The sequence below is a fragment of the Cyberlindnera jadinii genome (assembly GCF_001661405.1).
Source record: "Cyberlindnera jadinii NRRL Y-1542 unplaced genomic scaffold CYBJAscaffold_4, whole genome shotgun sequence".
Classification (NCBI taxonomy): Eukaryota; Fungi; Ascomycota; class Saccharomycetes; order Phaffomycetales; family Wickerhamomycetaceae; genus Williopsis; species Williopsis jadinii.
In genome coordinates, this window is record NW_017963655.1 from 901,573 (window position 1) to 926,284 (window position 24,712).

The 24,712-nt window shown below is 38.7% G+C and overlaps 13 protein-coding genes across 13 annotated transcripts in view; 4 read left to right on the forward strand and 9 right to left on the reverse strand.

Moving 5' to 3' along the window:
• Positions 1-248, forward strand: part of CYBJADRAFT_167167 (uncharacterized protein) — a 2,894-nt gene extending 2,646 nt beyond the window's left edge. The window contains exon 3 of the mRNA XM_020214796.1: positions 1-248. Coding sequence (XP_020071556.1) covers positions 1-174 — 174 coding nt within the window. The 3' untranslated portion in view covers positions 175-248.
• A 3,542-nt stretch (positions 249-3,790) lies between these two features.
• Positions 3,791-4,234, reverse strand: CYBJADRAFT_172491 (uncharacterized protein; the record flags this gene model as incomplete). Its single annotated transcript, XM_020216347.1, has 1 exon — positions 3,791-4,234. One exon carries the CDS (start codon positions 4,232-4,234, stop codon positions 3,791-3,793), a length of 444 nt encoding a protein of 147 aa, XP_020071557.1.
• A 990-nt stretch (positions 4,235-5,224) lies between these two features.
• Positions 5,225-7,056, forward strand: BNA3 (kynurenine--oxoglutarate transaminase). The gene has a single exon (XM_020214797.1). The coding sequence runs from the start codon at positions 5,454-5,456 to the stop codon at positions 6,726-6,728; it is 1,275 nt and encodes a 424-aa protein (XP_020071558.1). The 5' UTR covers positions 5,225-5,453; the 3' UTR covers positions 6,729-7,056.
• RRP6 (exosome nuclease subunit RRP6) lies at positions 6,747-9,106 on the reverse strand. Its single transcript, XM_020214798.1, has one exon. It carries the CDS (start codon positions 9,049-9,051, stop codon positions 6,805-6,807), a length of 2,247 nt encoding a protein of 748 aa, XP_020071559.1. The 5' UTR covers positions 9,052-9,106; the 3' UTR covers positions 6,747-6,804.
• Positions 9,107-9,181: 75 nt separating this feature from the next.
• SDH8 (Sdh8p) lies at positions 9,182-10,073 on the forward strand. The gene has a single exon (XM_020217916.1). It carries the CDS (start codon positions 9,313-9,315, stop codon positions 9,703-9,705), a length of 393 nt encoding a protein of 130 aa, XP_020071560.1. The 5' UTR covers positions 9,182-9,312; the 3' UTR covers positions 9,706-10,073.
• NUP82 (linker nucleoporin NUP82) lies at positions 9,577-11,954 on the reverse strand. Its single transcript, XM_020214799.1, has one exon. The coding sequence runs from the start codon at positions 11,932-11,934 to the stop codon at positions 9,751-9,753; it is 2,184 nt and encodes a 727-aa protein (XP_020071561.1). The 5' UTR covers positions 11,935-11,954; the 3' UTR covers positions 9,577-9,750.
• Positions 11,955-12,090: 136 nt separating this feature from the next.
• Positions 12,091-12,547, reverse strand: MRPL37 (mitochondrial 54S ribosomal protein mL54). Its single transcript, XM_020214800.1, has one exon. It carries the CDS (start codon positions 12,526-12,528, stop codon positions 12,172-12,174), a length of 357 nt encoding a protein of 118 aa, XP_020071562.1. The 5' UTR covers positions 12,529-12,547; the 3' UTR covers positions 12,091-12,171.
• Positions 12,548-13,185: 638 nt separating this feature from the next.
• On the reverse strand, positions 13,186-15,735 carry LAS21 (mannose-ethanolamine phosphotransferase LAS21). Its single transcript, XM_020214801.1, has one exon. It carries the CDS (start codon positions 15,671-15,673, stop codon positions 13,274-13,276), a length of 2,400 nt encoding a protein of 799 aa, XP_020071563.1. The 5' UTR covers positions 15,674-15,735; the 3' UTR covers positions 13,186-13,273.
• A 563-nt stretch (positions 15,736-16,298) lies between these two features.
• On the forward strand, positions 16,299-18,316 carry CYBJADRAFT_167178 (uncharacterized protein). Its single transcript, XM_020214802.1, has 2 exons — positions 16,299-17,137; positions 17,177-18,316. Exons 1-2 carry the CDS (start codon positions 16,483-16,485, stop codon positions 18,301-18,303), a joined length of 1,782 nt encoding a protein of 593 aa, XP_020071564.1. The 5' UTR covers positions 16,299-16,482; the 3' UTR covers positions 18,304-18,316.
• Positions 18,317-18,353: 37 nt separating this feature from the next.
• CYBJADRAFT_184165 (short-chain alcohol dehydrogenase) lies at positions 18,354-19,376 on the reverse strand (the record flags this gene model as incomplete). Its single annotated transcript, XM_020217111.1, has 1 exon — positions 18,354-19,376. The coding sequence occupies exon 1, from the start codon at positions 19,128-19,130 to the stop codon at positions 18,354-18,356; it is 777 nt and encodes a 258-aa protein (XP_020071565.1). The 5' UTR covers positions 19,131-19,376.
• Positions 19,377-20,316: 940 nt separating this feature from the next.
• CYBJADRAFT_193863 (short-chain alcohol dehydrogenase) lies at positions 20,317-21,100 on the reverse strand (the record flags this gene model as incomplete). Its single annotated transcript, XM_020217498.1, has 2 exons — positions 20,820-21,100; positions 20,317-20,799 (listed from the first exon to the last, which is right to left on the reverse strand). The coding sequence occupies exons 1-2, from the start codon at positions 21,087-21,089 to the stop codon at positions 20,317-20,319; spliced, it is 753 nt and encodes a 250-aa protein (XP_020071566.1). The 5' UTR covers positions 21,090-21,100.
• Positions 21,101-22,359: 1,259 nt separating this feature from the next.
• Positions 22,360-23,967, reverse strand: CYBJADRAFT_75474 (fungal specific transcription factor domain-containing protein). Its single transcript, XM_020217918.1, has 2 exons — positions 22,665-23,967; positions 22,360-22,518 (listed from the first exon to the last, which is right to left on the reverse strand). Exons 1-2 carry the CDS (start codon positions 23,796-23,798, stop codon positions 22,516-22,518), a joined length of 1,137 nt encoding a protein of 378 aa, XP_020071567.1. The 5' UTR covers positions 23,799-23,967; the 3' UTR covers positions 22,360-22,515.
• Positions 23,968-24,047: 80 nt separating this feature from the next.
• On the reverse strand, positions 24,048-24,230 carry CYBJADRAFT_119753 (GAL4-like domain-containing transcription factor; the record flags this gene model as incomplete). The annotated part of the gene is made up of 1 exon (XM_020212298.1): positions 24,048-24,230. A coding segment is annotated over one exon (183 nt), but the record flags the coding sequence as incomplete, so codon positions are not given.
• Positions 24,231-24,712: the final 482 nt, after the last annotated feature.

The following is a 24,712-nucleotide window of genomic DNA, read 5'->3' on the forward strand; positions in this document are numbered from 1 at the left end:
CTCTTCTTATCGATACTGATTTACCATCTTTTTGCTGTTATAGGAACAAAGTCTTACTGGGTGGTTATTCAAAGAACCTTCACAGTACTTGAAGGATATCTGATTGGATCCAATCACATCCAAATATTCTCGAACAATCAATACAACTCTTTCGCTATCATCCTTGGATTCTAAAAGTACTGGTGATTCGAGAGATGGGACTTATTCAATGACCATCAACGGCCGTTTGTTCCATAGAATTGATGGTTTGATAGCTCAGGAAAATGGACATGAGAAGTTGGAAGAAACTCATACACTAGATCCAGACTTAGCTACAAATCTTCATCTTCAATTCATTAGAAGTGTTTTTCGAAATGATTAAGAGGATAATAACCTTGATGCCTACATTAGGAAGATTGCTAAGTTTCTCTCTCAACATATTAGTTATGCACAGCTGTTATATACCGATAAACAAATTCTTTAACAGGAAATTACAGAAATCGGGTTAACCAGAAGAGAAATTATCGTTCAATTTGCGAATATTGAACCAACAGCACGAAGAAGCCGAGAACATCAAATTTTCAGAGGTTAAAGAGTTTACCTTGGTGCGGGGAAGCACTACCAACAAACCAGACTTTAATTTGAGTACGCACAAAGAAAAGATCTACAGGCGGCTTCACTTTTATCAATATGTGTCAGTGCTTTTCGATCTTTGAGATGATGTCCTCTTTTATTAATTAAAGGGCGAGACAAGTCTTTTTCATACTAACGGTACACAAATTAGTATCATTACAACACTTAAACGAAATCTTACCCTGCAGTTCAAGAAAACTCTTTAGGCGTTGATTTCATTCGTTCCAAGAATCATCATTTTATTAAAGAGGGATCAAGTCTTGTCTAATTCTACCAACATATTTACATCATGCAACACAATTCTTCACAAAACAATTACCATTTTGAAACCATACCTTTTTGAATTCTTTACTGAGCTTGTCACCCATCAATTTGAAAAACAACAAACATAAAATAAAACAAAACAAAAACACAACGAAACATAACAGGACATGTCTTTTGGCATTTTTTATATAAACCTCGTTTCCTCTATTTTGGCTTTTCTCTTTTTATTGTTCTTTTCTTTTTCTTGTGTTTTTGTTTTTTTTTTCTTTTGTTTGAACATTTTTAAATTTACTTTTTCCTTCATATATTCGTTTAAGATTCAATCAAGAATATCCAAAAACATTCCCTCCATGATATCATTGCATATACAACAGAGACACTTCAGCAGGAGTCGATATCAAACAACACAATCAAAGAAAACAAAATTGTACTGAAATAAAAGCGAATATGTTCTCACAAAATCTCACAAAGAAGATCATTGGTTTAAGAGATCTTCATCCAAAGAGTATATCTTCAAAAATATATCATAAGTATTACTTAATACATACTTAGTCCTTTATTATGATATCCCACTATTTATTCATTTAAAAATTCAAATTACACAATGCAGCAAACTAGAACATATCTGACAATTTAAATGTTCCTAAACTTCATTTATCTCCACAAAGATTTGTCAAATGATAAATGTCGAAGGCCGCAACTATTATCAGTAAAAAGACATAACTTCTCTAATAAGTAAGAGCTAGTGGTAAGATGCAACTGATTAAAATGTGAAGCGAATCACCATCCGTTGACACTTTAATATAATTTTAATACTTGCTGTATTGTGAATCTCCATTCATTCTGTAAAATTGGTTGAAACTCTTTACATGGTATGTCTCCTCTCATAAAACACACATCATGCGATTATACCCCAACTCCATTCATTCTCTGATCTCTTGATATTCAATAAAAATGCAGCAATACATTTAGCAGTATTTCTTTTCGTGCCTACATAAACACGAAAAATTAATTCATTCGAAGTGGCATTAATCAAATCAAGAAAGAATAGAAAAACACAGACCCAGCAAGTACGCGAGAAGAAATCAGGACTAGAATATTGAGCAAAATGTGGAACTTTCGTCTTAAATCTAATTCAAAATAGTCTAAATGCATCACCACAAAACTTAGAACAATGTCATATTCAGATACTCACAAATATTTGAGAGTATAGATTAAACTCAAAAAGAACTGTTTAAGGATAAATTATGATCTCACAATTATGAAGACTATATTTTGCATGATGCGAGTATTGGGACCGAAATTGATCCAGGAAAGATTTATATGGGAGAAGTTCGTGGTATCTTAATAGTTGTATAACCATTTCTATGAGAGTGAAACTGTATGGAAATACGCATTAAAAATTTTGTGAGACCTGTTTCGTGTTTTCTATTCTTTATTATAGATGCATTTTATTTTCTTCTCTGCTTTTTTTGTTTGGCATGTGTTTCCCTATTCACTCTAGTTTTTATTTTCTTTGGTGTTTGTGTTTTTCGTATTTTTTTCTTTCTTGTATTGTTTTTCTTTAACTGATTATATCTGACTATTGACCTAAGACATTTCAAATCAAGTAGAATATATTCGGCTTGTAAAACAGATGATATAATGAAATAAAGCTTTTGACATGTGTGTAAGATCAAATATTAGTAAACTAGTTTTCCTATTTTGAATAAATATATTCAAATTTTGATAGAGATCACGTTGTTTGAAGATATGGAAAGTAGAGACCATGGAAATGTTATTTAACAATAATGCATTAAAGATTTAATTTTGGTTTTATATACCGCTCCAGTAAATTCTGTACTGGATCGAGTTGATTCATGGAAACGTTTCCTAGATTGTTTTAAATTAGTCATTTGCTGTTTTCAAAAACTGAGAATTGATATTTTGCTTCCTCCTCACACATACGCTTCATTTTATCTGAGAATAAAATAAAACGTTTGGTGATTGGTCTCCTAAGACAGGAGGGCCTGCTATCAAATATTTTAACTAAAAAAAATTGAAAAAAGGAATAACCAAGAAAAACCAACGGCCAAAAAAAAAAAGAAAAAAAAAAAAGGCCAACTTGGGGGACTTCAAACAATTTAACAAAAAAAGTAAACCGCAAGGCCTAAAACACAGACACCGAGAAGGACACTCGCGAGAGACACGCACACCGCGACAACCCGCGGGAATGAACTTAAATCCCTGGGCCCCCGGTTAAAAAAAAGAAAAATCCTGAAAACAAACAAAAGAAACCCCGAAAAAGCCTCGAAAAACGGAAGCCCAAACCCGGGGAAAAGAGCCAAAAGGGGGAAAGAAAACAAATTGAAGAACGGCAAGAAGAAAAAAAATTGGCCCCCCCCTTAATTAATAAAAAAAGAAAACCCAAAGAAAAAAAAAAACACTTTTGCACATAGTATTGATAAAATTGAAGTGACCTGTAGATCTTTCCCTCACACTGAAATTGAAGTAGGTTCTGCTGTTATTGCTTCTGCGTACCAAGGTAAACTCTTGAAGACCTGGTAATTTGATGTTCTCGGTTTGTTAGTGCCGTCAGTTCAATATTCGCAAATTCCACGATAATTTCTCTTCTGGTTAACCCCTTTTGTGTAATTTCCTGTTGAACAAGTTCTCTAGCGGTGTATAACAGCTGTGCATAACTAATTTGTTGAGAGAGAAACTTATCAATCTTCCTAATGTAGGCCGTCTCGAGTTTATTATACTCTTCATCGTTCTGAAAAACATTTCTAATCAATTCAAAATGAAGATTTGTAGCTAAGCCTGGATTTAGTGTATGAGTTTCAGCCAACTTCTCTTCTCCATTTTCCTGAGCTATCAAACCATCAACCCTATGGAATAAACGGTCGTTGTTGGTCATTGAATAAGTTCCACCTCACGAATCACCAGTACTGTTAGAACCTAAGGATGATAATGAAATAACAGGACTGGTTGTTCGAGAATATTTGGATGTGATTAGATCCAATAAGATATCCTTCATGTACTGTGGAGGTTCTTTGAATATGTCACCAAGTAAAACTTTGCCCCTGTCGCAACAAAAAGATGGTAGTTCTGCATCGATAAGGAGAGCATAGCAGTAATCACAACACTTTTCAAGGCCACGTCGATGATATACTGAGTTTGGTGGTTTCCGTGATTTCAGCAGTTGTTGTTGTTCATAGGTTGAACTATCATTCTCATTAAAACCGTTGGTCTCACGTTTAATGATGTGTTCAAAGTCGGGATCATGGTCAAAAGCACCATCACGTCTAATTTCCTCTAACGACCTTTCTGCTACCTTTGCCGCAGTTCTTGGCCTGCCTCTTATTCTATCAGCCATAGTTCCACTATCAAGTTCAGGTAACGGCGGCTGTTGTGGTAAGTCTGTGATCTCTACATAGATATTCCATGACAGAACTTGGAGGTTTCTTAGCTTCGTGTCTTGTTCTCATAGCCGGTCAGTTAGTCTGTCTCATTAATTTGTGGGTCCTCCTGTTGTGTCATATCTCCATTCGTTTGAAGCTGCCGCTGTGGTTCTGGATTGGCTGTTGATGTTTCTTCTTTAAGCTTAGGCCTTTTTTTGTTTGTGATGTTTCCACTTTTGTGTATAAAGCTGTATTGGTTTTGTGTCATTTTGTGTCATTTTGTGTTGATAAGAATTCAAAATGTAAACAATGCCTATTAAATTAGAAACATCCTAACATTTTTACTATTGCTGGGGCAACTGAGAACTAGAATTACATATATCTATAAACGGGGATATTCTTTTGGAAGAACCACTCATCCAATCAATCTGAAAATGAGTGTATATATGATTATGTAGATCTTTTCTTTTATTTTCCTCGCCAGATTTCACAAATCTTGTTTCGTTGCTGAGATATAAGTAAATTTATGCTTTTTTCTTGATCATACCATACAAACTATGAATGGTTATATCTCATGCTGTATTGAAGATTACATGCCCAAACTCTGTACAGTTCTTGGTTCATGTATTAGTTACCTTTTGGTATACTTTGGGAAAATTTGAAGATCGGGTCGCTATTTTCTATTAGTATCATTCTAATAGATCAAAGGCATGGACTTTTTGTTAGCCATTGGTATAATGGTGTGATGTCTTTACTCCATCGAGGTTTTTTTAACCTGATGAAGAGGAGCCTGTTCAACTACCTATATAAAATTCCAAACACTTCTCTGTTCCCCGATTCTGAACTCTCATATATTATGAAATACACTTATATCCAACGTTTCTATACAAGAGAAAACAGTAATGGTTTTCAAGTGCTGGAATCATATACAGTTCGTAGTGAGCCCCAGTATTTGTTTATGTGTTTGTGCGTGTGGCTCCTTCTAACGCCTTATACTGCCCGCCTCCGAAGCTTTGTTTCCCAGAATGAGTGAGAACGCCGACGTGACAAAGATGGAAAGATAAAAGCCACAATTCGCAAGATTTTAAATTGAAAAAAGGTCACAGAGAGCATCAACAAAAAGTTAACCCAGTTCTTTCTCAGAACTTAATCAATTGGATGATAAAGACCACTACTTCGAGAATCGTTAGGACAATGTCATCATTACCAAGTCATAATCCATACTTCAATGCCTCTGGAAAGGACATCTGGAGTCTTATCAATGAGTCAGCTGCTCACGCAGCCACTCAAAGTGACCGCGAGATTATCAATCTGGGTCAAGGATTCTTCTCTTATTCACCTCCTGACTTTGTCATTCAGGCTGCCAAAGATGCATTGGATGTGCCATTAAACAACCAGTATGCTCATACCAGGGGTAAGCCAAGTTTGTTGAACGCCCTTGCCAAAACATACAGTAAGCGCTATGGAAGGGAAATAAAGACAGATGAGATCCTTGTCACAACAGGTGCCAATGAGGCATTGTTAACCATCCTTACTGGGTTTATCGAAAAAGGAGATGAGGTTATTGTCTTCGAACCTTTCTTCGATCAATACATTTCCAATATCGAGCTTCCAGGTGGAAAAGTTGTTTACGTGCCACTGCATCCACCAAAGGAAATTTCAGAGCGTAATGTTAAGGGATCTGAATGGAGAGTCGATTACGACGAGCTAGAAGCTGCTATAACCGACAAGACTAAGTTTATCCTTATCAACACTCCCCATAACCCAGTTGGAAAGATCTTCAACAAAGAGGAACTTACCAAGATTGGTGACCTGGCCGTTAAGCATAATCTTTTGATTGTTTCCGATGAAGTTTATGAGAATCTCTACTATGGTGACGACTTCCCAAGAATCGCTACTTTATCACCTGCCTTTGCAGAAAGAACATTCTCAATATTCTCTGCTGGTAAATCATTTGCTGCTACTGGTTGGAGAATCGGTTGGGTTATTGGTAATGCAGAATTGATAAAGTATGCTGCCTTAGCACATACAAGAATTTGTTTCTCTTCACCTGCTCCCCTTCAAGAAGCTGTTGCGACTGCTTTCGATGAAGTGACCAAGAATCAATACTTTGAAAAAACTCGTTCTGAGTACAAGAAGAAGTATGAGATCTTTACCAAGGTTTGGGAAGAGTTGGGTCTTCCATATACTGTTGCAGATGGTGCTTACTACTTGCTTGTTGATTTCTCCAAGGTGAAGATTCCAGAAGATTATGAATTCCCAGCAGAATTCAAGGCTCGTGCTAAGGACTTTAGATTGGCCTACTGGTTAATTAATGAACTTGGTGTTGTTTCCATTCCTCCAACTGAATTCTACATCAAGGAGCATGAGCATGTTGCTGAGAATCTTCTTCGTTTCGCACTTTGTAAAGACAATGACGTTTTAGAAAAGGCTGTTGTTAGACTTAGAGAGTTGAAGAAATATCTTTAAGTTACAGAATTCAATTTCTATATAGATGATACATATTAAATGACAATCGTCTGTCTTTGAAATTAGATTATGTACTTTAACGTCTATTCTTTTTGCTACTGAAAGTTGCAGTCTTTCCTTGGTGAGGTTTCGATTGCTTCTTCGCCGGTCTTGGACCTTCAGATTCTTTTGTGTAAGGATCAAACTGATTAGAGGATCTCTTTTTATCTTTCCTGTCTTTGCGAGAAGGTTCCTTGATAATTTTGTCTGCTTTTGAGTAATCGAAAGCTTCTCCTCTCTGTTGTATTCTTTTTACAACTTTGCTGATTGGTTTCTTCTTCTCATTCAGGACAATAATATCTTCAGTATTCTTAAACATTATTGATGGCTGCGATGTAGACTCCTCTTGCTCGAGTGGTTCAGGTGGAACAGCAGGTTGTGAGATATCTTCAACTTCCATGTCTTTGTCTCCATGCTCAGAATCAACCAACTCTGGTGTCTGGGTAAACTTGCTCAAAAGAGACTGAACCATCTTTTTACGATCATTGATACTTTGAGGAATTGTCTCACTCGATCTGAATTTGACAAATGGTTTCTGAGAAATCATTTTGGACGAAAGTAATTGGGAAGACTTTCTGAGTTGCAACGGAATGGCTGAGGAAGTTTGTAGCGCCTTGAATAGTTGTTCTTCCTTTAAGACGGACTCTTCAGTGACTTGGATTTCACCCTCATCTAAAGCATGGCTTGTTGCTTCGTTTAACAATTTGATATCTTCCATTTTTGTGTCCTGGAGTTTTCCAGCAATTAACTCTGCAATGGCTTTACAATTCTTGCGGACGACTTCAGATATCATTGTGCTTGCAGAAAGTACACCTGCAGGGTCAGTTGGAGCCAACGAGGCCAGAGAAACTAATAACTGGTTTGGCATAATGTATCTTGGAGATTCATCTTCCTGTCTCGCCATGGAGTCTCTCCATTCATACAAGGCACGAACTATTCCATCTCTAGACATTGGTAAGTTGTACTGGTACAGTAAACTTTTCCATGGATCTGGTTTCTCAATCAAAGATACAACATTACTGTTAGGACCGCTATTTTTTGGTCTGTATCTTGAATACTCGTATCTTCTCACGGCAACATTTCTCGATTCGAATAAGACTGTCTCCAGCTTATTTGACTGTATCAACATATTTTTCAACTGATCGTAGATATACAACAAGAAATGGGTGTCAGATCTTGCATATGCCCTCATTGGCTTTGTCAATGGACGTATTCTCCAATCAGCTAATTGGTACTTCTTTGATGTTTTAAAATGTGCGAATCTCTCCAATAAATAGGCTAAACTGTGTTTAGGGAATCCCAATTGTCTAGATGCATGGTACGTATCGAACAGACTCACAACATACAACCCCAAATCCCTCTGTAGCCATATGATATCCATAAATGCACCATGGAAAACCTTTGTGATCATTGGATTTGTAAAGACCGAGTTCAACACTTGTAATTCATCACGTAATGCTAAAGTGTCTATAAGCCAATCTTGCTCTCTGGTACTAATCTGCATCAAACAGACAATACCATAATAGGATCTATAGTCATGATGCTCTAAATCCACGGCAATTTCTGTGGCATTTTCTAGCTTCTCCAGCATCTGTTTCAATGTCTCTGGTGTATCAACCCAGATAGCATCCGTCGCATCCCAATCTTTGTATAATTGCGGTTCACAAATCTCCAATATCTCGCTTCGATAGTCCTGGTTCAAAATCTCCGTCTCGTATGGTTGTTTATAGTGCTCTGGGATACCCTCTTCCTCTGGGACAAGGTCAAAGGTTCTTTCGAAGGGTACGATGGCATTAGGCTTTGATGTCAATGATGGCCTAAAAGGGTGCGATTCAGAATTATCCACCGGCTTAGAAAACTTCCTCTGTGGCTTGTCTTGTCTCCTCTGGGTTCCACTTTGGGATTGGATACTGGTTGAATCATCCAAATACTTCATCTGCTTTTGACTAGCCCCACCAGAACCTGTGGACTTTCTTAGAGAATCAAAAGCAATGTCTGATCTCTCCAAAAATTCGTCAATCAGGTTACTCATAAGAGACCAGTTCTCCTTCATAGTCTTATCTTGAACTTCACCAACCTCGTTAGACTCCACAGAAGATACAACATCGTTAATCAATTTCAATAGCGCACCTGATGATTCATCACTGTGTCTAGCGATGTCCGGCTCTGTACTGGTATAGAAGTTGATATCATTTGAGGCTAATCCAGCGGATGCTCTAATTACCGGGGCCAGAAGTGGCATAATCGTCTTCAGCACATCTTCTTCTTGTGAAGCGTTGTCCATCGCTGAAGGATCCTGTTAAAATACTACAACGGTTAATAAGTGTAAATCACTCGAGCTCATCTCCCATCTAAATTTGTAGTGAAATGAAAGTTTTTCCTTATGCTGTCCCTACCATTTGTTAACCCCGGGTAACTTTTACCGATCATAAATTTAGCCAACCCCCACTGTAGTTTTTACGCCTTCGAGATCGCACCCATAAATGGAGTATTCTTTCCATTGTCGCCATTAGCGTGTTAAGTAAAATCGAGAACTATTTGCAACATGCTGAGATTACAAACCCTGAGACTTGCAAGAAGGGTTCCATTAACGTCTGTGCGTCTTTACTCTCTCAAATCGGACTTCACAATCACACCAGGACCTCCAAAGTTACCAAAGGAGGAGCAGGAAGAGTTCGAAAGGCTTCAAAAGATTGCAGCTTCCCAAATAGCCATTGAGGAATACAACAACTCTATATCACAGGAAGATGACCCAACTGCTGCCCCGTACATGGACAAAGCCGGTGTAGATATTGGTGGATTCTCCCCAGAGTATTTCAGAACCATTCCAGAATTTGAAGGTGATGTTAACCCAAAGACTGGTGAAATTGGTGGTCCAAAGCAGGATCCTCTCAAACACGGTGATTACTCCTTCAACGGACGTGTCACTGATTTTTAATGAAAACTACTTATGAAAGGATGGATTTATATAAGCATTATATAATTATACGAACGTCTGCTTATTGCCAGCTTCCAGCTGTAAGAAGTTTTGCTTTAATCTTCCAGACGTTTCAGTCAAAAGTTTTTTACTCTCCTTGAGAATATCGTTAATGCTATCCCAATTTTGCTCTCCAAATTCTTGATCTTCTTCCTTGCGAAACTTTTTGGAGTCGATCTCTTTTTTGATAAAGGACAGTTGTTGTGCAAACAAATTGCGTTGTTTAACAGACTTGTTGAAGGATAACGTAGTTTTTTGAATCTCCTTAAACCATCCCTTCTCAGAGTTGCTCAGTGGTAAATCGGTACTCTTGTCAAATTTCTCCGCAAGTGTTGCCAGTCTCTTTTGTAACGCCTCATGGCGCTGTGTGATCCTCAGTATACTTTCACTGTTATCGACTTGTTTCTCTTCAACTTTGTCCAACTTTTGTAAAAGATCGTTGGTAGTGTCGATTTGCCTGACAAACTCTTTCTTTTGAGCATCAACTCTGTAGTTCAAACTCATTACGAATTTATGGTAGTTGACCAACGTTTCCAAAACCTGTGTGCTTATATCCTTTACATCACGCAATCCGGTTTCGTCAAGCTGAATAACGTTATTCGATCCACTTGGTGCAGAAATCTTGAATTTTCGAATGTCTTGAACCAACTTGTCGATCATAAAGAATGGCGTTGAATCCAGGTTGGTTTTATAGTAAATGGGTGCAATGTCAACATTATCCTTAGGACTCTCAGTCTGTGTCTCGGGAGACAACAAAAACACGTTAAAGTTTGAAGAAGTTAGCACAGCCACGTATTTACTCGAGTACTCATCCTCCAATATAACAAGTCCTTCATACTGTTCATTTGGTGATAGAGTCGTTAACAGCTCCAAATCCGAGTTGAAATCAGACTCGAGTACTTTGGCAAGCGATTCTGAGTCACCTTTTTGTAAATAACTTTCAAGCTCGTTTGCCCATAGTTCTAAATCCACTTTGTAGATACAATTTTCTCTTTTCAGGAAAACTTTGTTCTTACATGTGAATGGTGATAATGAAATCTGTGCTGGATGTTGAGATTTCTTGAACTCTAACAGGGTCAAAGATGGCGCAAACTCACCACTCTCGTTCAATATGACAAATTCCTCGAAATCTTGATTTCTAAACTTCATAGTAATGTTCCAATCAGGAAGGAGGAAAAGAAGCCCACTTTTCTCGCATGCAATGATGAGGATATCGACAGATCCGCAATTAACAAAACTTATCCCAGTAGCGTTATCTGTGTACAAAGTATCTGGGAATGGCTCAATGGAATAAGGACCCTGTGTAACCATCGACTGTGAAGAGTCAGGTTTGAGAACTAGTAGTCTCTGTGTGCCTCTAGTCTCTGTTTGTGCAGTTGGAACTTGAGCCCATAAATGTTTGACAAATTTCAATTGATTGATAGCTGATTTCTTTTCAAGTACATTTGAATCGCTATCAACAATTCTATTTGTCAGTAAGATAGTTTCATTAAGCAGCTCCTCGATTTGATCCTTGGAAACAGCAATCTCCCTTGGGTAGAAAGGATAAATTGAAAAAACATCACCTTCAGAATTCAAGATGTACAATATCAATTGCCCATTCAACGAATCCTCCGAACCAAAAGTTATAGCTACAGGGTCATCAACAACGTCAGTGGCATATCCAACTTGGTTTCTACTAGAAACGGTCAAGTTGTATACGAAATTTGGTTCATCAAGAGAGTAACTCAGGTCAAAACATCTTAAAGCACCATCCTCAAAGAGTACAACAACAGTAGAGTCAAATCTTGATACTTTATTCCATTGCAAGTCAACAATCTTCAACGAGCAGATTAAATCCCTTGCAATGACAAACGATTTCACTTTGATCAAAGATTCCTGTGTGGTCATGAACTGAGATGAAGGTAACGTTGTGATGACCAAATTGTTACGGTTATACACAGCAAGTAAAGTTCCCGAACTGTTCAGCTTCAGCCCGTCAATCTGGAACTGTATTTCTGGTATGTCAAGTACTTTATAACTCGTCGAGTCTGGAATTCTTGCACATCTCACCGTGGATTGATGAGCAAAGAATAGCTCTGATCCATTTCTCTGTGCTAACTTGGAGGCTGAAAACGGAATAGAGCTACTGGACTCTTTCACAATCCTCTTCACGATCTCTTGTCCCTGTAATTTCTCTAAAAACGACATCGCTCCTACTAACCGCTCGTGTTGATCTCAAATAGTTGTTGATCTCTTCAACAGCTGTTAACTTTTGTTGTTTACTTTTTTTTTCCCTCTTCGAAAGATTGTGGTGTTCGGATGTTTTAGGGTTAAAGTAATTACATCATTTACATCAGTGATGATGACAAGACAGATAAAATATTGAGCTATTTCTTTGTTATATTGAGCTATGTACAGGTTTGGTTCATCTCATAAGTTTGCAATTCACATCTGAGCAATAAAGTTGTTCATTTTTATCTTCTTCTTATTTCTGAGTCTCATCTCTTTCTTAGCCTTTTTTGCAGGGTCACTGTCCAGCTTTGCCTGTTGAGCCTTTGGATCTAGCACAGTCCACAACCATTCAGGGTACTCACTGTCCTCTAATGCAACTGGATCTTCCCCAGACTTCTTCACCTTCAAATTGAGTGAAGTACCGGCTTTGCACGAAGACTTCACAGTGACAGTGCTAGCAGCTGTTTCCTTAGCGGCATTACTAGCAGTAGTAGCAGTAGTAGCTTGTGCTGTACTGTTTCGAAGAATGGAGGAGGTGAAGAGTGTTCTTCTGGCAACAAATCTGAACATCTTTTGAAGCTGTTTCCTTTAATGCCAATTAATCTTTGAAATTGATGAATTTCGTCGAAGTTTTCATTTTTTTCTTTCTGTCCTTTTCCATCTTTTGTTACCGGGACACAATAGCTGTACTGCCTATATCTGTAAGACTTTCCTAGGCAATTCATTACACAGATATTATAGTAACCTTTGGATAACAAAAGCCTATAGCAATATTGATTCGTTAATGTTTGGTTTTTCTTAGAGCATTTGACTACAAAGCACTAATTTGTGAGTGTCTATTTTCCCATGTTAGGATTTAGCGTTTCCCAATCAACATGAGAACAAAACAAAATCAAGTAGATTCTCAAAGACTTGATGATTTGCAGCTCATGAAAGGAATTGTTATTCGGTTAGATAATGGAGTATAAAAATGAGTCTGATGTGTAGCAGTTTATACTGCTATATGATAACAGTATAAAAGCGCGCGCTTGTTTATTTACGACATGAATGTCGACTTTGTTTAGTGTAATTGATAGAAGTGTGGTTGGTGAGATCAAATCATTTGCCAATTCCATAAAGCTGACTATTCTGAGTATATCACCTAAAAACTGTCAAGAATTCCTTGAAGCTTGAAGTGATTGAGGATGAGAGATCTACCATTCTACTATACACAATTTGAATACGGCTCTGTAGGGATAATGGTATCAATATATTGTCATTCAACCATATAGCGTTTATAATTCCACCAATATAGGTATGGTCTCTAATATATATTTCAAATGATTAAAGCGACAAAGAGAATTATTATCTCCACAGCGAAATTGATGAATAAGTTCCACACTAGTGTGTATAGCACCTTTGGGCTGAAAACTGTCCAGATAAACAAGTGGTATCTCTGGACGACACAACTAATAACAGTGAAAAACGTGCTTAAACAGTAGAAAAGAGCATTGGTACTCCATCTAATACTGAACAGTTCACCTTTGGAAACTTTATATTCTAAAGAGTTCTCAAGGAAAATAGGCAATGAGGCAAATTCCCAGTATATTGGGCCGGCGAAGTTCGACAGAAATGTGAGCAACCCAACTGCGAAAATGTTATAGCTCTTGATACCGTTGTAAGCATTGGATAAATCAACAGTGTTCAAGGAATTTGTTTGACCAAAACTGAAAAAGGTCAGATTTTGAAGTATTACCAGGGCAATCGAGGTATAGCCAATAACTTTGGCATTATCGTAGTCGACAAACGTTCCAACGATATATCCAACAACGTTCTTCAAAGAGAATAACACCAAAAAGAGACCAATGTTAGGAATGGAAGTCTGAAAAATTAACACAAGTGTCAAGATATTGTGCAAATCAGTGTAGAACCAGTAATTATTGCCAGCGAAAAAACGCAGGAATAGCCTAATTGATATCAAACCAATCACACATGTGAAGAAAAGTTTGGCAACTTCCACAAGGGCTTCGTGTTCATTTTCAACGTTAGTCAAGTCCAATGAAAATTCCACGAGTCTGTTCAATTGTTTTGGGATCTGATCTCCATTTATAACCGAGTACATCAGTTTGAAGCTGAACAAACAGAGAGAAGTTGTAAAGGTTGAAATGAATCCAACCACTGGATATGTTTTAGAGAAGCCCCCTTGGTTCAAACTGAATGAGATTGAAGAGATTGTAATAGCAATGAGAATCCAATTCAGATGATAATTTTCATCTAGGTACCGATATACGGTATCACCAACAAATTTTTGACCACTATTGTTCCAGCCTCTAATTAACCTCAAAAGAAGCAGTGAGAAAGCACTGACAACTGGTTGATCATAGCTAAAAATCACAACGAAAAAAGTAGCAAACCACCACCAAATTTGATGCTCTTCCTCCACTAAACTACTCCCAAATGCTGTTACGCTATAAATGAATGTCATTGAGATCATAATGATTGCTTGGTTCTTGAAAAGCTTGAAACATCTCCACAAAGTAAGGATAGTAGCAGCTGCAATAGCTGCAACACCGGAATAAATTAAAGGCATGTTATAATTCGAGGCTGATCTAGTCAACTCAGATTGAGCTTCATATAGCCATTCATAAGTCTCTGACTCTGAAGGATCCCCTGGGAAATCATTCTTCTTGAAATCATCATAGTGAAGCAAATTTTCCTTTAGTACAAACTTTCTTTGATCTTCAGGCCACAAGGATAGGAAATCTCTAATGAAAACACCAAGAGAGTTTTTTGGGATTGGGAGCCTTAGTAGCGAACAAAGAGTTGGAACAAGGTCAATCTGTTGGATTCTTTCGTAGTAAGTGAATTCATCGTTGTATCTCAGGGGAGATTGGGACGTTTTGTTCAATTCCTGTAACTTGTCAGCTATGAAAACCAACGCTGCAGATGTTTCTCCAGCTGAGGACCCACCATGGTTTCCGATTTCATTCATACCGTGGTCTCCTAAAAGCACAAATAAAGTGTCTTCTTCCATAGCATCATAGATTAGCTTCACAATTTCATCCATTTCTTTCTGCTTTGGACGCATAAAGGTAGACTCTGGTCCACCTTTATGGCCGATATGATCCAGTCCAAGGTAGTGTAAAATTAAGCAATCCCATTTCTGTTCGTTCAACTCTTGATCTAAATGACGTGTAACGTTATTGTCCACCTCTGTGAAATCAGACACGAAGAAACTGCTGGTACCTTCACTGACATCAAACTCACCAGGAAACAGCTTTATCCATGTATCATCACCAAACATGTGGATTTTTTTATTGCCAATCTTGAGCTGTTTCAGCCAACTATCTTGATTTGCCAGTGTAGATGACGTATCATCCTCAACCACGTTCAAAACAGCATCCAAGAAATTCGGCGTCGAGCCAGTAGTGATACCTTTCAATCTAGGTAACGTCACTGTGGGAGGGTTTGAAAAGGCAGTGTAGCCAATTGCAGATCCCTTTCTTAGCAAGCCCTGAACAAATTCCATTGAGGATCGATCACTGAACACAAAATCACTTCTCAATGCATCAACAACCATCACGATGACCTTGTTAAACTGGGGATCAAAGGCATCATCAGATGAGAATTGTCCGTATCCCGGAAGAACAACTTTTGAAGGGAAAAATCCCATACAAAAGAGAAGCAGGCCAGCTAAATGGATCGTGAGAACCACAAAGAGGATTATCCACCTCATTTGTCAACAATTAAAGGCTACTTGGGATACAATCGTGTTATACAGAACGTGTCAAATTGGTATGTGAGCATCGGGGGAGCTTTTTGTTTGTTTATGTCTCGGAGAGTGTTGCCTTTACCAACTTACATAACGCGTTAACCAAACAATTACATAAGCAATAGGAATACATACATATTAGGAATACATTTCACATTTATATGTGAGTCTACAGGAATTAATGACCCTATAGCCGATAAATAAGGGCAATCAAATGATTTTACTCTACTGGAAGTGGTTCTGTTTTCAGAAACAAAATGAGAAGGTCCTATTAAAGCTTTTGTCCAGCGTAGTAATGAAACGCTTGAAACCTCACCACCAACTTTGTTAGTAAGGTTTAATAGCATAGTGGATAATGGAGCAGTAATAAAGAGAGGCTGTACTACTTCCACCATTTCGAGCTCTGTTTCCCGTAAACGGCAGTCAGATAATACGTAAATATCCCTCGGAAGTGTCCAATATCGGGTAAGATGTTTGGATGTTCTTTGACACAAAAGTAGTGATGTACATACATCGTACGGCCAAATGCAAAATTGAGAAAGTTTTGAGGCCTTTCAAATACATTTCGCCTTGCCTTCGGAGATCTTAAGCAGAATAGTACTTAAAGAAAGTGACAGAAGGTGTTTCCTTCCAAACCAACTAATGATATTCTTTGGTTTCGTCCTAGCAAAAAACAACAAATCGTAGTGTCACAGTCTTCTCTTGAAATGCTACGTTTGTCTACTCAATGTTTCTGCTTTTTGAGACTCCCACTTGAGGTTCAGCTTGAAGTTATGACGTACTTGGGAAGTGTTCATGACTTTATTAATCTAGCAAAAGCTGTGAAACCAGAAAAAATTGATTATTCCAGGAAAGTTCACCTCATAACAGATGACCAGGAGCTTTACACCTATGCTAGGCATTTCTTGCCTGTTTATAGTAGAAGGATGTTGGCACAAACACTGATTTGCCCTAATCCTTACATTCATATTATTCACTTTGCAGACTTCCAATGGTGGGACTATAAATCATTGGTGTCGATGACGAAAACTTCTTACAATATCTTCTGCTTCCCTCAATCACTTACCCTCGAGTCACCAATGATTAGGGTTCCTTTGGAGCAGCGCCTTCTATCGATTGAAGACCCGATTGACTTACAGATCCTAGATCATAATAAAAGGAACGTTAAATTTGCAAAGTTTACGAACGTTTTCTTTCCTTATGAGTCACCACAGTCCATGATTGTTGATATGATTTCTAGGCTTTCACAAGTGCACATTAAAGCCAGCTCTAACCAAAAGCTTAAATTTAACAACATTGATGTTGGCTCAACTGACTTCCACATAAGCTGCGAGGCAGATGTGAAGTTAGAGGTATCTTTTAAAGACTGTCATGCATCTTCCAATTTTAATATTTCTGGTGACTGGTTTTATACCACATTCGAGAGTTGTGATGATTCTTTCTTTACACATGCAACATTAGACTAAGCATACTCAAACATCATGCTTTTTCTCCAAGATAACACAAGAAATGATGCAGTTATCCAAGGAGTCTCTTTGAATTGCGATAAACTTCTCATTAAGAATTTTCATAAAGTTTTGAATTGTACATTTCACGTTGAGAATGAGGCAAGCATTGGATTTTCATCTGCGAATAACGACGTGCTCCATAATAGTATGGGAAGACCACAAATGACTGCAACAAGTTTCACACATGGGAAAACGTCTCTCAAGTTGTATTTCTCTGGTTCTCAGTTCCCCAGGGTAACACAGTGTGATTTTTCACAATTGGAAGTGTTAAAGATCACAAAAAGTGTTACCTCAGATGATATGTCACCAGAGAGGTTTGCATTTAAGTACTATTCTAGGGTTGATACCACTACAGATTATGAGTTCCTCAACAGTGTCAGAAGACTAAGCTTGGTTGATTTTGTTGAACCCTTGAGAGAAGAGTTCCATCCTGATTTTACCTGCTTAAGTCACCTTGAAGTTGACCTTTCTCATGCACCTTTGGCAACATCCAAACTTCTCATGAGTTATCAGAATTTGTCAAAGGTTAGGTTCATGACAGACCATATAGATTATATACCTGAAGTGATCAGTGCAGAAGGTGTCACAAGCTTAACAATTGACCAATGTGGTGTTTGCTTGGATGTTCCAGAGATGGAAACTGAAACGAAACACTTGCGGAGTTTGATCACAATGTTTAGAGATACAACAAGCCTATTTCTTGATCTTCTGTTTGATCCATTATCATCAAACGGGTGCGTTGTTCACAAGTTTATAATCTTTGAACAATTGCAACATCTCTTCATAAAAGGTGTCGATATTTCATTTCTTACAGATGTGGCGGATCCAATTGCGTTCCCAAATCTCAAGACCTTAAAAATCCATGACACTGTGGAGTTTGGTGAAGTTAAGCAGTTTAACCTCTCTCTATATGCTCCAAATTTGAAGGAAGTTGAACTTTTACTACCCACATGGAATGTTGGACAGATTGGTCAACTGGAATTCCCGTCATTGACGTCACTCAAGGTGAAATGTCACAACATTGCAAAGTTAAGCCATAGAGAACTACGATCTTGTTGTTCATATATCGATGGAGAGCATTGTTAAATCTATGAAAAATAGACATGATACTTTCATTAGTGTAGCTATAAATAAGATTAGATGTAGACAATACCACCGTCAACGTTAATGTTTTGACCAGTGATGTAATTGGACTTCTCATCAGCGAGGAAACTGACCAAGCCAGCAACATCCTCTGGTTGTTCACCACGACCAAGGGCAATGTTACCAATGTACTTCTTGACAGTCTCACCCTTTGGAACACCAGCATAATCACCCATCTTCTGATCGATCAAATCCCACATTGGGGTAAGAACGATACCTGGACAGTAAGAGTTAACGGTGATCTTCTTTGAGGCCAATTCCTTAGCAGCAGCTTGGGTCAGACCTCTAACAGCGAACTTGGTAGCAGAGTAAGCACCCATCATCTCGAAAGCGGTGTGACCAGCAACGGAAGCGGCATTGATGATCTTACCTGGCTGGTTCAATTCCTGGAACTTCTTAGCAGCGGCTTGGATACCCCACAGGACACCACCGATGTTGATGTTGTTGATCTTCTCCAAGTCTGCTGGAGTGACCTCCTCCAATGGAGCCACTTGAACGATACCAGCATTGTTGACGATGACATCGAAACCACCCAATTGCTTGTGAGTCTCCTCAACAGCGTTGAAGAGTTGTTCACGCTTAGAAGAATCAGCTTCAACGAAGATGGCATCGGTGCCCAATTTCTTCAGCTCCTCAACGGTTTTCAAAGCCAACTCCTTTTGGAAGGAAAGATCGGTGATGGCAACTTTGTAACCATCCTTAGCCAATTGCACAGCAATAGCCTTACCAATACCTTGAGCACCACCGGTGACGAGAGCAACACGAGTCATTATAAAAAAGTTTTTTTTCTATAGTCGTAGGGAACGGCGAAAGAAAGAAGGATTAGATGAGGTTAAGGGAGGAATCATCCCTTTTATATTCCAGGAACCATTATCCGGTCCATCATATGATCAGCCTTACTAAAAGGTAAAAGAAGCCTGAGTATGTTGAGGTTGAAATTCGGAAGATCAAAGAATCACATCCCATTGGGATCTATAACATACATTGCTATCATACCACATGGGACAAAAATGGTATAACCACTGCTGTAGAAAAAATGCATAAATGCAAGATTTTAAAAGCATAAGGTGAACTTAAAAAATCCCGCCATTGCCTTTTTGGTGGAGTGAATTTTTCCTTTATGTCAAGCTATGATAGGCTATTTGTCATTTGGTCCGTTTGGACATTGAGTTTATACGACCAAATGCAAACTTCAAGCTGCTCTTGCTCTGCCGAGGGGAGAGCCCCCACGGACCATTTCCAGGGTCGATTGCTGAATTATGCATAAATGCTTGAGTTTCTCCGCTAGTTAAAGTTTTCATCGTACAGAACCGTACAGATGTTTGAGAGATGAACCGGTGATTGAAGAATAAGGATTCGCCTTTACTCTATACATAGAGCTCGTTTAAAGCTTCAATCTGAGGGATCGTAAAATTAACCTTCCCCTTGGAAGCTCAGGGTGCAGGATTGTTTTAGTGTTGTTGTATAATACATCATCACAGTGATCAGGATTAATTCCAACACTGCTGTGACACCGGTGTATCAGGAGATTCATTTTTAACGCCCCACAGGCATATTACTAATACTACAGAGTGCTGTGTATGAGTTTTTGAGCAGAGTGCTAAACACCATTGTGGTGTTTAACTATGAAAGCTTATTGGTCGAAGAATATTGGAACTTCAAGTGGTTAATTAGACAGGTCCTTGAATCAAAACAGATATAAATTGTACATTCATGTACATGGAGGGAGAGTTCAAGCCCACTGTTCCGTTAAACATCTAATAATAAGCCCCCTGAATTTGGTTTACGGATGTATATTGACATATCACAAATCATTTCAAATATATGATTACTTAAAGTTACCAAGGTATAAGCAGTTTCTATTAATGAGAAGGTTGTGCAACTGTTTCCTACGATTTTATAACTACAGTGTTCTTCTTCTTCTTCTCTATAAAAGTTCTCATATAACTTTCTTGCCTAAACAAATATGATACCACCATCAACGTGAATGTTTTGACCAGTGATGTAGTTGGACTTCTCATCAGCGAGGAAACTGACCAAACCAGCAACATCCTCTGGTTGTTCACCACGACCAAGAGCAATGTTATTAATGTACTTCTTGACAGTCTCACCCTTTGGAACACCAGCATAATCACCCATTTTCTCATCGATCACATCCCACATTGGAGTAAGGACGATACCTGGACAGTAAGAGTTAACGGTGATTTTCTTTGAGGCCAATTCCTTAGCAGCTGCATGGGTCAGACCTCTAACAGCGAACTTGGTAGCAGAGTAAGCACCCATCATCTCGAAAGCGGTGTGACCAGCAACGGAAGCGGCATTGATGATCTTACCTGGCTGGTTCAATTCCTGGAACTTCTTAGCAGCGGCTTGGATACCCCAAAGGACACCACCGATGTTGATGTTGTTGATCTTCTCCAAGTCTGCTGGAGTGACCTCCTCCAATGGAGCCACTGAACGATACCAGCATTGTTGACGATGACGTCAAAACCACCCAATTGCTTGTAGGTTTCTTCAACAGCGTTGAATACTTGTTCACAGACACCGGAATCCGCTTTTATAAAAGTGGCATCAGTTCCCAACTGCTTCAACTCCTCAACGGTTTGCCATCCCAGTTCTTCTTGAGATGAGCCAGTAATTGCGACTTTGTAACCGTCTTTGGCCAATTGCACAGCAATAGCCTTACCAATACCACGAGCACCACCAGTGACAAGAGCAACACGACTCATTCTTGATTATAAATTATACTAGGTTAAAGATAAGAAGAAAAAGGTTGACAGTGCAGTGTGTAGTCCATTTATATATGATTTCATTGTCACAAGGTAGATGCTTCAGCGCCCTTCCATGTACTGTGTACTTTTGAGGGCTTTCTTTAACCTATGCTAGTTTGGTACCATATTCTCAGCCTACCATAGAACAGTTGAACAGTTTTATATGGAACGTTGAACTCCGATGCAAACGTTTACTAATAGTATTGATAACTCGACTAGAACCTCCATGGGTTTCCAGGATTTCTTAATTCATCTGTGGTCTGTGTACTCAGCCATAGCTACATACATATGTAAAAGAGGCACGGTCGGCTTGCAAGTCTACCAATACAATCATTGGTGTAAAAAATTTTCACTCTTGAGGGCTTTATTTAGCGCAAATGGACGACGATACTCCGACCTCTACATTGACTTGTTTCCTTCAATCGATGACCTGGTAGACAATATTACCAATCATCCTCATCCTACAAGTGAGAGTATACAAAGTGAACATGTAATAAAACCCTAAAAAGCTGACAATAGCCGATGACCATTTCTAGGGTAAATATGCATGCGATGTTTTTCCGCAGGTTTCATCACATTTCCGCACAGCTAATGATGAAGACACAGCAAATACACACCACCATGCTACAACAGCTAAACACCAAATCTCGGAAGCATAATAAATAAAAATCAATAATAAAACAAACAGGTATAAATACTTAAATAGTAAAAGGAATATGAAAATAGTTTGGACAATTTGTCGAATCATTTGTCTATGATGTAGTTCAGGTCATATGCCATCATTGCACCCGACACTTTGGAATCATCTAAAGGTTTGAAGTCCTGCTGGACTTTTGTATCTGTGGAGCCCCAGTTAAAGAGCATTTCCAATTTGGAATCAAGTTCCGGCAACTCATCCATTGACGATGTATCTGACTCTGCACCGGGAGCGATGTTTGCCGTTGCTCGAATTGCGGCTGTACTTGCATCACCGTTGAAATTCTGCGATGTATAGTGATTGCTGAATATAGAAGACACATTTGAAACGCTAGAGTTATCCGAAGATGAACTCTGGTGTCGCTGCTGGAACGCATCAAAATTTGAATCCGTGAACAACGAATTTGTATGCATTGGTGTAGAGAAGGAATCAACGGTAACGTTCTGCTGAGAAACGCTCATCCTGTTAGAATCCAATTCAAAGTCTTGTAGCATAAACTCGTTTTTAATGAACTGAACAATCTCCTTGAATAGAACAAAGTTCTCAGGGTATCTTCTTCTGATAACCTTGAGCGTCTGTAACATGAGCTTGTTTGAATCCTTAAAGGCCACCTTGGTTGTGCTGTTTAATGGGTCTCTAGACACTTGGACGATGCTCAACATTGAAATCAATACGAGTTTCAGAAAGTTAATTGGCACGAGGTGGAATTCAAAGTTGTTGAGGTTGTTCAATTCTCTCTTGCGATCCAAGATGATGATATAGGCCAAGTATTCCCTCGACAACAAAGAAACCACATATGATGAATGACTAGATATTGGATTACCAGGTTCATTCGCCGTCTGTAGATGGATAGAGATTCTGAACATTAGGTAAAACAGGTTGAGTTGGATCTTAACAACTTCATCCTGTGATAAAGAAGTCTTGGACTTCTTCACCTTCTTGTGACGATGCTCATCAATATCATCACTGGATAAAGTGTTGAACAGATTGTTTAAGCCACACCCCTGTCTCCACTGGAGCAAATAGTTATCAAAGTCCTTCAAAACTTGAGGGTTATCACCAATGCTCAACAAGTTTACGTCTTCAAACTTTGACAACAGCTCAATCAACTTGATAGTGTTTCTCAAGTTTTGGTTGGCATTCACAATGGTATTGAGCTTTGGCACCTGGAACTTCTCAAAGAAACTAACATGTGGTAATCCAAAGAGTACTTGAGACATTGTGGACAAGATGTAAAAACTCCAGTATAACTTCAATCTTACTGTATACAATCTGAACTTTTCCTCTTTAGTATTCGTGTACTCGTTACTCAACTGTCTCAAGTTGTTGTAGTTCAAGTGCAATCCCAAGCTCAGCACTGCAGCATGGGCAACGTTTGCAAGATTTATCACGGTATTTTTATAGCAATTCTTATTCTGGAACAAATGTAATGATAGTAGTAAAACCTGAAACTTTGGGATTGTCATGTTCACCGTAAGGTTAATTGAAGTCACCAATTTATGGATCTCGTGGATGTTGAAGATTGAACAGTTCAACTGGATTATTAGCACCAATGTAGCGATGAACACCAGGCAATCGCTCTCATCCTTCTCCTCGTCACCACTCACGGGCTTTTGCAAAAGATTCACCAAGTTCTCAGTCTTGTTATCTATACTGTTGAACATTTGTTTATAGATCTTGAAAAACAGGTCCTCATCGAGAATTGGAATTGTGTTCAAATGCTCAAAATGGTTGGATATCAGTAAGTCCAAATTGGTCTTTGATGGGAATTTGTTCAAAAACTTTGTTGTGATAAAGTCGTTCAGACTTGGGCACTGAATGGCAGGGTACTTCAACTCCTGGATCGGGTTCAACCCAAGCGATCCGAGCATTCTGTTGAAAAGCACACTGATGCAGTCAATTCCCACATAGTTGTCCTTTTCAATGAAGTTATCGAAACGGAAAAAATTATCCGATAGCCTATCCATCATCACTGGTGCGTGATCACTAGTAGCCGGGCTTGTGCTTTCCCGTTCATTTGGAGCGCTTTCGCTGTTAGCAGGGATAACCAACGAGGGTGTTGTTGTAGTGCCAGAAACACTGGCATCAGTAGTAGTAGTGGCAGTAGTAGTAGCAGCACCTGAAGAGTCATACCCATTTGATGATGTGACAGCTGACAGCTGTTGCTTGACAATCTCCAATTCCGTAATCAACTTTGCATTCTCATTCTGTATTGTAATAAGGTTCTTCTCGAGATTTTCCGTGTAGCCTCTTGGGAATGCACGTCTCGTCAATTTGTCACTTGTCTGACAGTTATAGCCGATGTTGAGACAATTAGTACAACTTGGGATCTTTCCGTCACATTTAATCTTTTTGATCCTACAACGGTCACACGCCTGCGATGTTCTTGTCAGACCCGCATTGCCTGCAGTCTTTATGAGCTTTAGAGGTTCAGCACTAGACGATGAACTCTTGCTATCGCTACTCTTCTGTGTCGACGTCGGTGTTTGCTGTTGTGGATGTGTCTTGTCCTTAGTCATCTAACCGGTTTTTTTTATGGTTCAAATGCTTTGGACATTCACAAAAGGAAAACAGGGATGGGTCGAGACAAATGCGAAACCGGGGCGTCGTGACATGTATTTAAAAGCCCAAGACAAGGCAAAGTTGACGAACAAAAAAAGAGATGATTCAAGGCCCCACATATTGGTAGGAGCACATAAGCATACGCCTACAGGTAAAACGAGTCATTCTAAGCTTCAGGACACCAATAACATCGGAAGCAAATGAACTCAAGGGAAATCACGAAAAAAGAAAAGAGTGTTAAAGGAGATTAGAACACTCTTGACTAAGTTGGTCATCGATCAGCAATCAGTTGCGTAGTTTTGTTTTTTGTGTGATTCAAACG